This window comes from Alexandromys fortis, unplaced genomic scaffold (genome assembly GCF_014885135.2).
Source record: "Alexandromys fortis isolate MF-2015 unplaced genomic scaffold, M_Fortis_MF-2015_v1.1 scaffold_21, whole genome shotgun sequence".
Taxonomy (NCBI): Eukaryota; Metazoa; Chordata; class Mammalia; order Rodentia; family Cricetidae; genus Alexandromys; species Alexandromys fortis.
In genome coordinates, this window is record NW_026067905.1 from 3,475,104 (window position 1) to 3,491,367 (window position 16,264).

The 16,264-nt window shown below is 40.6% G+C and overlaps 1 protein-coding gene across 5 annotated transcripts in view; it reads right to left on the bottom strand.

Annotated features, from left to right (window-relative positions):
• Aebp2 (AE binding protein 2) overlaps nucleotides 1–16,264 on the bottom strand; it is a 41,264-nt gene that overhangs the window by 8,844 nt on the left and 16,156 nt on the right. For all 5 annotated transcript variants that reach the window (XM_050135205.1, XM_050135204.1, XM_050135202.1 and 2 more), the window contains exons 3-6: nucleotides 13,142–13,249; nucleotides 6,716–6,902; nucleotides 4,538–4,662; nucleotides 311–378 (exon numbers count right to left, since the gene is read on the bottom strand). In XM_050135205.1, coding sequence (XP_049991162.1) covers nucleotides 311–378; nucleotides 4,538–4,662; nucleotides 6,716–6,902; nucleotides 13,142–13,249 — 488 coding nt within the window. The remainder of the gene's footprint in view (nucleotides 1–310; nucleotides 379–4,537; nucleotides 4,663–6,715; nucleotides 6,903–13,141; nucleotides 13,250–16,264) is intronic.

A 16,264-nucleotide genomic window follows, 5' to 3' on the forward strand; every position in this document is an offset into this window, starting at 1 on the left:
TTCTTATGAAGTGGGTGCAGTGAATTAAAAAAAGTATAAAAAGCTCCTAAACATTCAATTGCCAACTTGACAGCCTCAAAGCACAGTACAATTCAATTTCTCTCAAGACTTCTGCTTTAATAAGTTAAATAATTTTTACATTCAAGATTGAGACAGGTTTCTCTGTGTTGTCCTGGAACTTAAGTTGTAGACCAGGCTGGTCTCAAATTCAGAGTCCTCCCTGTGTCTGCCTCTCAAGTGCTGGGATTAAAGGTGTGTGTCACCTCCATCTGGCAAAATAAAATTTCTTACACACAGTGCAAACACTTACATGTCTTCAGGCGTCCAATGAAGCAAGAGCTTTATCTTTCCAGATTCTTCCTTTCTCTTAGCTATTACCTAGTAACATTACAAAAAGAAAGAAAGGACAAAAACTATGAGACACCATTTTTCTACACTATTAGGAAGAACTTGAAGTGGCCATGCAGCAGCAAAGGCACTGCCACCACAAAATTCTTGTCATTGCTGCTTTGTACACTCCAACCTCTTCCCACAACACTGAAATCGCCACAGGGCCTGCACTAATATGAAAACACCGAAACATATGCTCATAATTTTAATATAAGTAAATGAATTTTTAAAACTACAAAACAAACATTAAAGCAACTAATGGCTATCAAGATGGATCAGCAGTTAAAAGCACTTTCTACAAAAGCCGAGTTTGACCCTTGATCTATATGGGAGAAAGTGAACACACTCTGACATTGGTGCTTTAGCATGTCCTGTTACAATGTACCAAATACCATTTACCAAATTCAAGTTACAAATACCCAAATACATACTACAATGTTATTCTGAAAACATACAGAAACTGAAAAGAGAACTTTAAATAAAAGTTACTTCCTCCATTATATAAAAACTGGTGGTGGAATAAATCCCTAATTTTAGACTTGGCAACTAATGATAGAGCTCAAAAGTAGATTTGGAAGTACTAAAGCAGAACCCTACAAATGACAGAACAGAAACCAAGCAAGCACAGTAACCCAACTGGAAACGAGGGTTCTGCTGACCTCTTCTGGAGAAAACTTCAATTAAGACATCATTAGCACATGAAAGCAGTCTAAACTGCTTCATGACCACTGAAGTTATTTCCTATGAGAGTAACAGGGAAATTTACATTTGCAGTTTGTATTAAGCATTTCCACTTAAGGTAGATGTTTAAGATGTTTTGAGATAGTATCTCCTTATGTAGACCCGGCTGACCTAGAACTCAAAAGATTCATTTGTCTGGTCTCCCTAATGATCAGATTAAATGCGTTGCTTCCTGGTGAGTGTGTGTGTCTCTGTGTTTTAGCAGGAAGCCAAAGTCTGTATAGACTGATTAAGTAAGTGATTCACTAAACCTGACATGGGAGGGACGCGCATATGCAGAGGGTTTGTGTATGTGCGTGAGTGCGTGTTTTAGCAGGAAGCTGAAGACTCAAGTTTGAAGCCAGCCTGTGTAGACTGTGATTAAATATGTGCTTCATTAAGAGGTACACGTGCAGTGAAGGTGTGTGCAGTATGTGTTTTATCAAGAAGGTGAAGTCTGAAGTTTGAAGCCAGCCTGTGTAGACTATGTTCCAAACCTTTTCTTATTTAAAGGTGGCTTATACTTATCATACACTGGTATCCACTGAAGTAACTCACAAGGATGCCCAGCCCTTCACTTGGCTTTCCCAGGCAAGGTTCAGTTTACACTTTGTCCATTCTCTTCTCAGGCTAGGCCCTTATGCTCATGCACTTACAGGTCTGCATCACTCCCTGCTCAATTACTAAGCATACAAGAGACACTAGAATTTAATTTCCCATCACTTAACTTTTTTCTTTTCTTTTGGAGGAGGATCCCTATTTTCTCCTAGTGAGCCTAAGTGTTATCAAAATGATAGGGATATTTAATTTAATCGGGGTTATTTACACACACAATACATAGAAAAAAACAACCCATCAAAAAAATTATGGGGTATGCATGTGTTCAACACCCCCACACACACACTCACTCAATAAGGTGTCTTCCTCGATTGTTTATCACATTATTTTATCTTAAATAGTTTTTTAAGGTCAGTTTGGTGAAGCACACTTTTTTGTTATTGTTGCCTGTTTTTAAAACAGGGTTTCTCTGTGTTATCAGTCCTGACTGTCTTGGAACTCACTTGGCAGACCAGGCTGGATATCTGCCTGCCTCTGCCTCCCGAGTGAGTGAATCACAAATTTAATCTCAACACTAGGGAGGTAAAGGCAAAGAGCTCTTGAGTTCTAAACCAGCCAGGTCTACATAATGGAAAACTGTCTCAAAAGTATCTTGTTAATTCTTGTTGTTTTGTTTTTCAAGACTGGATTTCTCTTTGTAGCCCTGGCTATCCTGGAACTCAATCTGTAGACCAGGCTGGGTCTCAAGAAACTCAATAGTTCCTCCTGCTTCTGCCTCCCAAGTGCAGGAATTAAAGGTGTGCACCAGCAACTTATCCTTCCTTCCCTTCTTTCTCTCTCTATTTGCCATGTGTGCACACGCAGGCCACAATTTAGTGTACTTAGTTCTCTAACATATGGGTCTCCAGGATCAAACTCAGGCTGTTCGGCTCGGCAGCAGAGCTCTCACCACTAGGCTGTCCTGCCAGCTTTCCACTTCTTAGTTTTGTTGTTGCTAGGTTATATGCGCAGTGTCTCACTTAGCCTGGAACTCACTGACTGGCAGACTGGCTGCGCAATGAGCTCCAGGAATCCTGCTTGTCTCACTCAGGCCTTAGACCCACCCTTTCTCTCATGCTTAACAAGACTAAGCGTCAATCAGCTTGTTATCAAACCAGAACCTAGGGTCTATACGTCAGAAAAAATTTAAGTGGGGCAGTGGCAGCTCACAAGGAAGGCAGAGACGGAGACAGGCGGATCTCTGTGAGGCCAGCCTGGTCTACAGAGCAAGAGTTCCAGGACAGCCAGGGCTACACAAAGAAACTCTATCTAGGAAAAAAAAAAAAGACAAAACCAGTAGGTTCCATAGGATGGGCACAGAAGCACAGGTGAATTGCTCCACTCATTTTCCCACATCTTTCACGTATCTGACTTCCATTTATACTCACCACCTTGTTTTTCAAGCATAGTCAAACCTGAAATACTATCAACTCAAAAAGTGTTTTCCTTAACCTCTGGAGCTATGACATTCACCCCCCAAAACCTGAGTGCAAGAAATGTCATGGACATAAAGTGAGATGCCAATCTATGATCTACTCCAACAATTAATATTTCAAATCTCCATTTTGCTGAAATAGAAAGCAAGAGTTGCCCAATTCTAGCTTATGTGTTTCAAAATGGAAACTAAACTAGAGAAATGGTAATTAGTAAAGACACTTGCTGCATAAGCCTGGAGATCTGAATGTCATCCTTAGAAACTAAGGGTGAAGGAAAGACCTCTGCCCTCCTCACATGCATCACAGTATGTGCACTTGTACACACATCACAACTCTGCACAATCAAGATTTCTACCAGAGAGAATGAATGCCCACAAACCAAAAGAGGGTGTTGGTTCCCATGGAGTTGAGTTACAGATGGCTATGAGCCACCTGACACGGTGCCAGGTCCTCCGCAAGAGCAGCAAGCACTCTTAACTACTGAACCATCTCTCCACAGCACCAATAAAAATTTTAAAAGACAAAATTACACATTCATTTTTCCAAGAATTCGAAATGCCAGAAGTCTAAAAACCTTTGCAAAACTATATCCATTGACTGCAGAGACAAAGGTCTCTTTGGCTGCCCTTGAAGAGAACCTGAGTTCAGATACCAGCAACCAGGCGGCAGCATACAAAGGTTTGTGAATCCAGTTTCACGATATTCGATCTTCTCAGACACCAAAAACACATGGTACACAGATGTACATCCAGGCACATACACATGCACATAAGAGTAATTTTTTTGAAAAAAAAAAAAAAAAAGAATGGACAGTAAAATTAATTCCTAGCTAACCAAAGACTAAACTGATCTTACAGCTTCGCTTTTTCACAATGGCATTCTCCTTATTCTGAGTTGAAGGCCTAGCCCCTAGAAATAGTGACTCTTCAGTGTGCTGGCCAGCCACAAATCTAGGAAGCAAGGTTATACCTAGGAAACAAAGCACATCTAAATATCTCCTCCTGCCTTGTGATTTGATGACCTCAATTACACCTCCACCCCAGCCCTGCCTGGCTTTGGTTTTTGGTACTAGGGACAGGGGATTGAACATATACGTATATGTATGCTAGAAAGGGTTCTATCTCTGAACTACATCCCTATTCTTCATTTTGAGTAACTCTGCTGCCTGCATTGGCCTGATACTTATTCTGTAGTCCAGGCGGGTCTTTAACATAAGATTCTCCTGCTTCAGCCTGCATAGTACTGGGATCATAGGCATGTACCACCACACCCAACATATTTTATGACTGTTAACAAAATTTCCTAAATTGAGCAATTTAGAAATATAATCGTGAAAAACACATGCTTTCCCTGCCCCAAATTCATATAATTTGGAAGAAAAACAGAATACTTACAGTACTATGAAAAACAACACTGTGCCCCTTCCCTAAACTTTCTATATGAGCCGAGAGGTTAAAGCATATGGCTCGATGTCTTATGGCATCCAGTGTTTGTGCATCGAAGAAATCATGTGGTCGTGCTGAAAGTCAACACACAAAAAAAAAGAAAGTTAAAGACAGTTTAGAAAATTAACAATCTGCTAAATGCTCAGGTATTTACCAAACCCAGGAGAGCGCTGCTTTAACTGGAGGGATTAGCAAAAGCAAGTCCTACCCATGGGCTAGTTGCATGTGTCTTTGCCTTTAGAGCTCTGATAAATTGAGGACAGGCAGAATTCCAATTATCAATGAACACAGCAACTCCTTTATTCCCCAGCTTCTTACCCTCACACTCCACCATTCCACACTCCAGCAGCTTTATTTTTTCATAAAAATCCTCAAAACCAAACAAATTTGTACCATTTCACCATCACCAGTACAACAAGGAGGTTTCAAACTTACCTTGTAATTTCATGAACTCATTTTATGCTATCAAAATCTTTCCAAATTTGTGACAATGAGGCAATTAGTTCCAAGCTTTCAACCAGTATTTTCTTGATAAATAAATGTCCCAAGTAAAAAAATTTAAGAAAAAATGCACATAAAAATCTGAGGTGGCACCTATGTTGCCAATCAAACCTTGGAACATTAGAGAGCTCAAATAATCCTTTCACTTTAGCCAGACACAAGCCACTGCACTCAGCCAAATATGTAACTAAATCCTAGGGACTGAGGCCAGGGGCTCCAACGTGTAAGACAGGCGCTCTACCCCATCAATAAATTTTAAGTCCCAACCAGTTCTCAACTGTGTAACTGTGCACATGGTTTAATCTTAACCTTCATTCATAGAGATTGTTGTTTTGTCTTTAAAATCTTTGATTTCATTATATAACCCAGGCTGGTCTGAAATGCCTTATGCAGATAGCCAAGGCTGGCCACAAACTCACAGCAATCTCTTGTTTTAGTATATCAAAAATAAAACCACAATTAAGCCAGGTTCAGCAGCTCACTCTAAACTCTTGGGAAGAATGAGTGCAGGGTCAGGAGTTCAGGGCCTGTACCAAGATCCATTCTCCAGACACTCCGAAAAGGTAATCTCCAAAGAGTTAAGTACAGATAATCCTGATTCTAATCTAGCCTTACCGGAGAGGAGACAGGAAAGAAGTAATGCTTTAGTTCTATGATGGATGAAGTAAAATGACTGCAATGAATTCCCTGAGTAAAATGCTGACAAACTGGCTCTCCGAATCCATCATGGCTATGTGTTTTAGAGAAAAAATGGAATTCAAACCACAGCACTGTCTGTCTGAACAGTGGTCCCCAAAATTGAAAGGCTCTGCATGTTTTAAAGTTGAGAGCAACATCCATTCATTCTCCCCAAACAAACAAAACCCGTAACAGTAAAAAGTGCTTCCATCCACACCTGTCACTAGCACTCGGCCCACCTTAGCAGCTGGCCTTAACAGAAACTGCAGGTCAGAGCACCATTTCCTCAAGCAACACATATGCCAGGCCTAAGCACGACTGGGTACTGAACTATGCCTGCCCACTTTCCCTTTCTAAGAATGCTCAACAGGCAGAAGTGGGATCAGGGGATAAAGAGTTGGAGGCCAGACTGGGCTAGGCTGAGAGTGCCTGGAAAAGAAACCAAAAAGGGGGTCTAGATTAGTGGCACACAGCTATAATCCCAGCACTGGGGATCTCTAATTATCTAATTATTTTGACCCTAAGTATCAAAGGAGTATTTTATAACCCACTAATTAAGAACAAAATCTTCATATGTTCATATTGCAAACATACATTCTACATTTTGGTTTTTACTTAACTTTTATGTAATTTTTACTTCTGACACATTCGGTATTTTTCTAAAGTATTCTGGAAACAAGCACTGCCATGTTTAAAATTTTCCTAATTCATAATAAATTAAATTACTCCTGGTATCTGATTCTCTAAATATATACAGTTTATATTCTAAGATCACATATACTTAACACTCTTAGCTTAGCTTCTACAAACATTTCTCACTAGTTATGTTGACAGGCAGGTACCGTGTATTACTTCCCATGGATAGCAACAAGCCAAACTCAATACCAGTAAAACTGGACTCGCATAAAGCCTTTTTCCTGCACAGAGGCTTTCTAAGTGAACACTTACGTAATGAGCGTCGTCTTTTGTTCTTTAGTTTCCTTCTCTTGTTCATTCCAGCTTTAGAAGGAGATTCTTCTTTGGCCTTTGGCTGGCTAGAAACTTTTGAGGAATTCTGTTGACTGAAGTGTGTGGGTACATGGCGAGCGAGCCCTCCCTGAGAAGCAAAGCTGGCATTGCAGCCACCAACTACACACTAAAAAGAAGAAAGAAAGGGACTGTCAAGGTTACACATGAAGTGTGAGCAGAACTGCAGGCCAAGGATGGTTTTAGCGGTAAACTCCAGCACAACAAAACTGATTCTAGAAAAGAAACATGAAGCACTTTCTTTTTTTACAAGCTTACTTTAAAAACAAACAGTTATCCAAGAAGTACACCACTTAGTGGCACGGCTATTTCCAAACTTAATTTCACTGCTCTCGCCAACTGTACAACACCTACAGGATCAGTTTCCTAGATGAGATGATTTTGAATAAACCATGTTTATAACCAGGATAGGAAGGTTACTCCCCAATGGTTAATCCAATTTCTAGATACTGTTGATTTTTATTAAAAAATTAAAAATTAAAAAAAATCTCCCTAAAAGCCCTATCTAGCCTGAAACTTACTTCTAGACCACATTGGCCTCCAATTCAGAGATCCTCCTGCCTCTTCTACCAGAGTACTAGGATTAAAGCCATGCAGCATACCCAGCTGGGCGGCGACGGTACATGCCTTTAACCCCAGCACTTGGAAGGCAGGAGAAGTGACCTCTGAGTGTGAGCATGTGGTGTGCATCCACAAAACCTTTCAGATGCCTCCTTGTTTTTTCTATGCTGTTTAACAAGTAGGAAAGAAATCTGAAGAGTTTGAAAAGCTTTATGTATTTGTTAGACTTCTAGATCTAATGTTACGTTAGAGGACATTCTCACAGATCCAAGCTACTCAATTTCTGACTTAGAAAATAAACTACAAATATGTAATTAGTAAAGTTCAACACTAAAACGTCCACAATACCATTCTCCACACTTCCCGGCTCTTCTATCCAAGACACTACCAATCCTAACTTCAGGAAAAAAACAGCACATTATGCTATCAGTCAGTACCAAGCTGTGTCTTCACCTGGGTCTGCCATTACACATTCACTGTGTATACAAACCCCAATGCACACTTTCAATGTATCTTGGAAATATGAACATCCTTATGCATATTTTAAGCCCAGAACACCTTGTGAATCACAGACATGTTTTTGTATAGTAGTGGAAATCAACAGCTATGTGCTTACAGAGTCTTCTAAAATTAAGGACAGTCCAAACATTCAACAAGCTACTTATATAGTGCTAATAAAAATGGTACCTAATGTTTTTATTAAGACTCTACATTCGTGTTAAGTAGTGTTGGTACTATTTCTTCTTTGAAAATCTTGTTCATAGCAGCATTATTTGTTATAGCCAGAACCTGGAAAAAACCTAGATGTCCCTCAATAGAAGAATGGGTTTAAAAAATGTGGTACATTTTCACAACGGAGTACTACACAGTGGTAAAAAAAATAATGACATCTTGAAATTTACAGGCAAATGGATTTGATCTAGAAAAAAAACATATTGAGTGAGGTAACCCATACCCAGAAAGATAAATATGTACATATCATAAACGGTTTTTAGACATAAAGCAAAAAAAGAAAAAGAAAAGAAAAACAGCCTATAGTCCACAACTCCAGAGAACCTAGAGGACCCTAAGAGAGACATACATGGATCTGCATAGGAAGGAGAAAAAGACAAAATCTCCTAAGTAAATTAAGACTATGGGGGTCACAGGAGAGGGTAGAAAGAGAGATGGGAGGAAAGGAGAGCGGAGAAAAATGTATAGCTTAATAAAAACAAACAAGACTCTACACTCGGGGGCTGAAGAGATGGCTCAGTGGTTAAGAGCACTGTCTGCTCTTCCAGAGGTCCTGAGTTCAATTCCCAGCAACCAAACCATTTGTAATGAGATCTGGCGCCCTCCTCTGCATGTGGGTATACGTGGAGGCAGAAAGTTGTATACATAATACATAAATCTTAAAAAAAAAAAAGACTCTACACTCACTTTATAGGAGCTCAGTGAATGAGAAGGATGAATGACTGGAGTGAGCTATCAGTGCAAACACTTCCCAATATCGACTAGTGTACAAGGCACAAGAACAGGAAGGAACAAAACAAACTTCCTGCCCAGAAAGGGTATCTACAAATTCAGCAAGACACAGAAAAAATAACTGCAACAGCAGTAGAGCTAAACTCATGTATTGGGCTGTGTCTGTAGGTCAGTGATAGGTCCAAGCACAAAAGCCTTGAGTTCTGTCTTCAAGACTTCAGAAAGAAAAATAAAACAAGCCTGGCAGTGGTTGCGCTTTAATCCTAGCACTCAGGAGGCAGGGGCAGGCAGATCTGAGTTCAAGGTCAGCCTGGTCTACAGAGCAGTTCCAGGACAGTTAATCCTGTCTTGAAAAACCAAAATTAAACTGAGTGATGGTGGCACGTGTCTTATAATCCCAGCACTTGGGCACAGGCAGGCAAATTGTGAGTTCAAGGTCAGCCTAATCTACACAAGGAACATTTCAAAGGTGTCAGCAACATATAAAGAGAAAAGATAGCCTGGAGCTGGATATTCGGCAGCTAAGACTTGAAGCCAGGCACACTGAACCTTATAGAAGAGAAAGTGGGAAGCACACTTGAATACAAAATATGACCCCAGCAGCACATACACTAAGAGAAACAATTAATAAATGGGACCTCCTGAAACTGAAAAGCTTCTGTAAAGCAAAGGATACGGTCAACAAGACAAAACAACAGCCTACAGAATGGGAAAAGATCTTCACTAACCCCACATCAGATAGGTCTGATCTCCAAAATATACAAAGAATTTAGGAAATTGGACACCAAAAGAACACATAATCCACAAAAAAAAAAAATGGAGTAAAGACCTAACAGAGAACTCTCAACAGAGGAATTTAAAATGGCTGAAAAACACTTAAGGAAATGTTCAAAATCTTTAGTCAGAGAAATGCAAACCAAAACAATGCTGAGATTCCATCTTACATCTGAAAGAATGACCAAGATCAAAAACACTGATGACAACTTATGCTGGAGAGGTTGTGGGGAAAAGGGAACATTTCCACATTGCTGGTGGGTATGCAAGCTGGTACAAGCCCTTTGGGTGTCAGTGTGGCGATTTCTCAGAAAATTAGGAAATAACCTCCCTCAAGACCTAGTAATAGTACTTTGGGTCAAATATTCAAAGGATGCTCAGTCGTGCCGCAAGGATACGTACTCAACTATGTTCACAGCAGCATTGTTTGTCATAGGCAAAACCTGGAAACAACCTAAATGCCCCTTGACCGAAGAATGGATAAAGAAAATGTGGTAGGGCTGGAGAGATGGCTCAGTGGTTAAGAGCATTGCCTGCTCTTCCAAAGGTCCTGAGTTCAATTCCCGGCAACCACATGGTGGCTCACAACCATCTGTAATGAGATCTGGCGCCTTCTTCTGGCCTACAGACATACACACAGACAGAATACTGTATACATAATAAATAAATATAAAAAAAGAAAATGTGGTACATTTACACAATGGAGTACTACAGTACAGCAGAAAAAAATAACAACAGCTTGAATTTTGCAGGAAAATGGATGGAGCTAGAAAACATTATTTTGAGTGAGGTAACCCAGACCCAGAAAGACAGTTATCACATGTACTCACTCATAGGTGGTTTTTAGACATAAAGAAAGCCATCCTACAACCCTAATTCCAGAGAACTTAGACAACAATGTGGACACTAATAGAGACTTACATAGATCTATAGATCTATCTAATCTACATGGGAAGTAGAAATAGAAAAAGACAAGATCTCCTGATTAAATTGGGAGTGTGGGGACCTTGGGGGAGGGTTGAAGGGGAGAGGGGCAGGGAGGGGAGCAGAGAAAAATGTAGAGCTCAATAAATATCAATTAAATATTTAGTAATAATTTAATGATTATCCAGACAGAGCTTTGAAGAAGAGTGCTTACCTAATGTGCAAAGGCCATGTGGGAACACACAGATGAGAGCCTGTTCTATCTTAAATGGAGGTCAGAGTTTGAGCTTAGTTTTGCTCTCTCAAAGCTGTTGACAAAAGGTTGCTACAAACAAGACATTCTGACCTACGGTGTGGTTAATTAGTATTTTGGATATAGAGGTGAATCAGCTCCACCTGGACCAAAGGTCGGAGAATTCAAGTCTATTCCTTATATCATGCTAATGAAGTCTGTTGCATCCCCCTCCCCTTTTGGAGTGAAATATATAAGCGTGTGAAAAATCAACAAGGCGAAATCAGTATTAACCGAATGTCCCTCCTGATGATGTTCTGTGTTCCTTTCTCTTATCTCTATTCCTTTTTCTTACTAATTCTAATCCTCATGCTCCTACCCTGGAATGTACAAGTCGACAAACCATGGGGTCACATCTCTGGAAATATCAAAATTTAAAGCTATAATGAGGAAAGATTATTCAAACTTCTTAGCCAAAATCAGAAATGCTGGTAATATCAAGACATTGTGTAACAAAGAAAACCAAATATGTGTACAATCTAGAAGTGGGTGGAAGATGTTCATAGGCAGCTTAGTGCACAGCAGGCAAAGATCAGAAACAATCCACAGCCCGTGAGAAACAAGGAACTGACAGGAACACTGTAGTTTAACGCTTCTGCGGAACCTAACACAGGTATTTCATAGAAATAACTTACTGAATGAAAGAAAAAGCAGAGCAGAGGGTTTATTCAACTAAAGCAAGATAGAGAGCAGAACAGGAGTGACCTAGGACAAGCTGGTTAAAAGAATGGAATTTGGTTCTCAACACCTGTACAGCTTGTAGCTAACAGCTCCTGGGAAAATCCAACTCCTTCTTGGAGACATTGGTCTCCAAGGGCAACTGCATTCATATGCACTAAATCGAGAAACACACACACTCAAAGAACTATGTATGTTAGGAGGGTGGGGTGGGGTTATACAGTAGGATATGCCTTTAATCCCAGCACTCAGGAGGCAAAGGCAACAAGATCTCTGAATTAGGAGGTCAGCTTGCTCTACATGGAAACTATCTCATAAAACACAACATAATAATAATAAATTTTTAAAGGCCAATTTCCTGAAGGAGAAAATCTATCTTTCCTTAATCACCTTTCTTTGGTGCCTGGTATATGCACTATCTAGACAGCACTGTTCTACTCATTTATATGATTCCTATGGTGCCCCAAGGAAAGAGCTTGATTTGATGAGTACATGTGTTTAATTATCAAGCTGAACCCAACCAGAGAGAATTATAACAGTGAAAATATGGGTTTCTGTAATACTCTAAACACACTCCTAACACCTTTAGAAATACAGCCTTGTGGGGGCTGGAGAGATGGCTCAGTGGTTAAGAGCATTGCCTGCTCTTCCAGAGATCCTGAGTTCGGTTCCCAGCAACCACATGGTGGCTCACAACCATCTGTTAATGAGGTCTGGTGCCCTCTTCTGGCCTTTAGGAATACACAGACAGAACATTGTATACATAATAAATAAATAAATATTGTAATAAAAAAAAAAAGAAATACTGCCTTGCCTGTGTCTAGTGGGAGCTGGGCATGGTGGTGAATACCTGTAATTCCAGCTCTTAGGAGGCAGAGGCAATCAGATCTGTTGAGTTCAAGGTCAGCTTGGTCTACTTAACAAGTTTCAAGCCATCCAGTTACACAGTGAGAACATTAAAAAAATTCAACTCATAAGTAAATGTTTACCAATCAAAAGGGGCATACATTCACATAATATAGGATATTAATAAGATAAGATTGTTAAAACATAAATTAGAACACTATTTAAAATAGTTCAGCAGAAACAAAACAAAGCTCATACTCGAGCTTGAATAAGGGCAAGGCACAGGGGTGCGTGCCTGTTTTTGACACTCAGGCTGAGGGAGGCGTTTTGAGAGCAGCCTGGAGTATACTGGGAGTTTCAGGTCAGTGGGCTGTACAGCAAGACCCGCTCACACAAAGAAGAGGGGGGGAGGGACTCTGACCTAAAAGTGAATTTGCTATTCTTCAAAATCTTTATCTCCAACTACTTTTGAAATCTAAGCACCAGTAAAACAAAGGAGTCTTTATTTTTTAGAAGGCACTGGGAACAAGTCTGTGGGAAAATGCTTCAAAATCCTACGTTTGCACCTCAGCACTGAAAAGAAATGTTTAGAAGGGTCAAAGCATGCTCGTTACACAGGTTAGCCAGGCATGGTGGCTCAGCCTGTAACCCAAAAAACTGGAGGCCACGGCAGCAAGGCTATCAACTTTGAAGCCAGCTTGGCTTACATTGAGTTCAGGATCACATGAGCTAAGAATAGAGTGAGAGCTAACCTTAAGAAGGAGGAGATGAGCTCAGGAAGCGACTTTAGAAAGGCCGCACATACGTACCTTGAAAGGTTTGTCTCCACTGTGTGTCAGCATGTGTCGCTGCAACCAACTCTGACTGGTGGACGGGGTGTTATACACCTTACAACCTTTCCACAAGCAAACAAACACCTGTAAGGAAAACAATGGCTGTCACTTATCTCAATAAAGACTCTGGGGGGCTGGAGAGATGGCTCAGTGGTTAAGAGCATTGCCTGCTCTTCCAAAGGTTCTGAGTTCAATTCCTGGCAACCACATGGTGGCTCACAACCATCTGGAATGAGGCCTGGTGCCCTCTTCTGGCCTGCAGACATACACAGACAGAATATTGTATACATGATAAATAAATAAATATTTAAAAAAATAAATAAAGGCTCTGATCACTCAAAATTTCAAATGATGAAAATCTTCAACTGATAAAAAGCCACTACTAATTGCACTCAATCAAAATACATTTAACTCTAGTTTCCCAATAGGGAGCAGTTTTGCCCCACTCTCAATGCTAGCTCCTTTTCCCTCAGTAAGAAACTAGCAGACCCCTCAGGATGAGGGTACATAAAAGATGACAACTTCCACACACTAAGACAAGCTTATTTCTGTTTTTATAAAGGATTTGCTACTTCTCAATATTAGAAAAATATAAAAACTAAAGGTAAACATTAACTAGTAGATAAGCTTTTAACCAAGAAATGAGTCAAAAAATACACTTTGCATTAAGTCACATTCAAATTTTAAAATAAATAAAAATTTTGTTGTCAAGCTTTTCTATTCATGGATTCCTATTCTGACATGACTAACATTCTACATTCTTGTACTGTTCTTCCCATTAAGAAGTATTTTTAGCTGGGCGGTGGTGGCGCACGCCTTTAATCCCAGCACTCGGGAGGCAGAAGCAGGCGGATCTCTGAGTTCGAGACCAGCCTGGTCTACAAGAGCAAGAGCTATTTCCAGGACAGGCTCCAAAGTCACAGAGAAACGCTGTCCTGAAAAAACAAAAAAACAAACAAACAAAAAAAAAACCAAAAAAAAAAAAGTATTTTTAGCTATCTTAATTCTGTAGAAAATATACAAAGCTAGGGAACAAAGACTGATCTTTCACAGTGAAGAACTACATTCTCAGCCTCAGGAAACCAAATCTGACCAGGTCTGGAAAATTCCAGCACTAGTAGCCTCAGTCTTCCCTTCTGAGATTTCCGAAGGATTCCAAACACTGGCAACTGTCCCATACACTGCAGTCTCTGAAAGAACTGGTAGAGTGAGACCCTGCCTCAAAACAAAACAACAAAGCTACTTTTGAGAATTGTCTCCTAAGAATAATTACAAACAGAATCATTTCAGTACTCACTACAGAGTACTACATATAAAACACACCAAAAAACAGACCGCAGAAAAAAATATTTTAAGGGCTGAGAATGCAGCTCTGCAAGAGAGTGCTTGCCTACCATGCACAGACCCTGGGGTTGAATCCCAGGAAGCAACAAGAAAATAAACTAAAAAACATAAAACACGGGGCTTGAGAGCACTGGTCACTCTTGCAGAGACCTGCGTTAAATTCACAGCACCCACTGGGTGGCTCCCATCAATCTATCTCCAGTCTCAGGAAATCTGACCTTTTCTTCTGGTCTCCTTCCTTGAGAATCAGGCACACATTTGCACATCCAGGTGCAGCAAGCATCTCAGTCTATGAACTAATAACAGAAGTCAGGTAGATTTCTGATCTACTCTGGCTTTTGGTTTTCTCAGGTAGAGAGAGCTCTGTGCCATTCTAACACAAGCTGGACCTGGTGACACAGGCCTGACCCCAGTTCCTTAGCAGGTACTGCAAGATCTGGGACTTCTGTATGACCCAGCAGTTGGTAAAGTACTTGCCTAGCAACTGGGAGGTGAAGACAAGGGGATCCAAAATTCAAAGTCAATCTTTAGCTACACAGCAAATCTGAGGCCAGCCTGGACTACATGAGACTCCTCATCTCAAAACAGAACTTATTCTAACAAGGCAGCATCACCGTTGCCCTCCTAAATGACTGGTCCCATGGTACTACACATAAATGTATGTCAGTGCATTTCAAAACACTTCCTCTTCCTCCTCTCGCCGATTTCTGGCCCTCCTATATTCATCCTATGTTTCACAGTTCAAGTTTTAAAAGTTCCTTTAAACAAGCCTGGCAGAGCAGGCCTATAAATGCAGCTACTTAACAGGACGAAGCAGGAAGATGAGCGCAAAGCCTGCTTGGGCTATAAGCGAAGTAAGTTCAAAGGGTAAATCAGAGAGGACTCATGTCAATAGACCCACCAGAAAAACATCTCCAAGATTACTTTTAGACCAGTGAGGTGGCTCAGTATACAAAGGCATTTACTGCCCTGAGTTCAATCCCTACACCCACATGGTGGAAGAGCCAATTCTGGCAAACTTCATTCTGATCTCTGCCCGCTCCGCCTCTTCTCACACTCACACACAGTGGATAAATGTAACAAACAGATATTTAAACAGAGTTTACTTAAAGAAATCTACTGGGTATAGTGAGCAACACGCCTTTAAACCTATCACTGAGGTGGCAGAAGCAGGTAGATCTGTGAATTTAATGCCAGCCTGGTCTACACAGTGAAACTCTCTGTCTCAAAATTGTTTGGATGGCTTGGTTTTTTGAGATAGGTACCCTCAATGTAGCCCAGGCTGTCCTCTATGATCCTCCTGACTGAACCTCTCTCCTGCCAAGAATTTAACAGATCTGCTCTATTAATCTAAAATTTCAAGTGACTACTCTTAATTAAAAAGGGACCCTGTCTCTCAAAGCAAGAAATCAACAGAGAGGGGAAGGGAAAAGAGAAGGATCAGATACAGAAGGGGAAGGCAGAACCTAAGCTATCGTTTGCTTTATGGTGTTTTTTTAAATACTCTTTTTCAAAATGTGTATGTTTTCCCTGAATCCACGTCTGTGCACCACACCCATATACTGCCTTTGGAGGGCAGAAGGGTAGACCAGATGCCCTTGGACCTGGAGTGAGACAGAAGTTAGCCACCAAATTAAATGCTAGGAGGGAACCTGAGTCCTCCCAGAAGAGCAGCCGTGCTCTCAATCACTGAACCACCTCTCCAGCCTCAGTTATTTGGTTCTGAGATAGATTCTCACATGTAACTTCAGAACC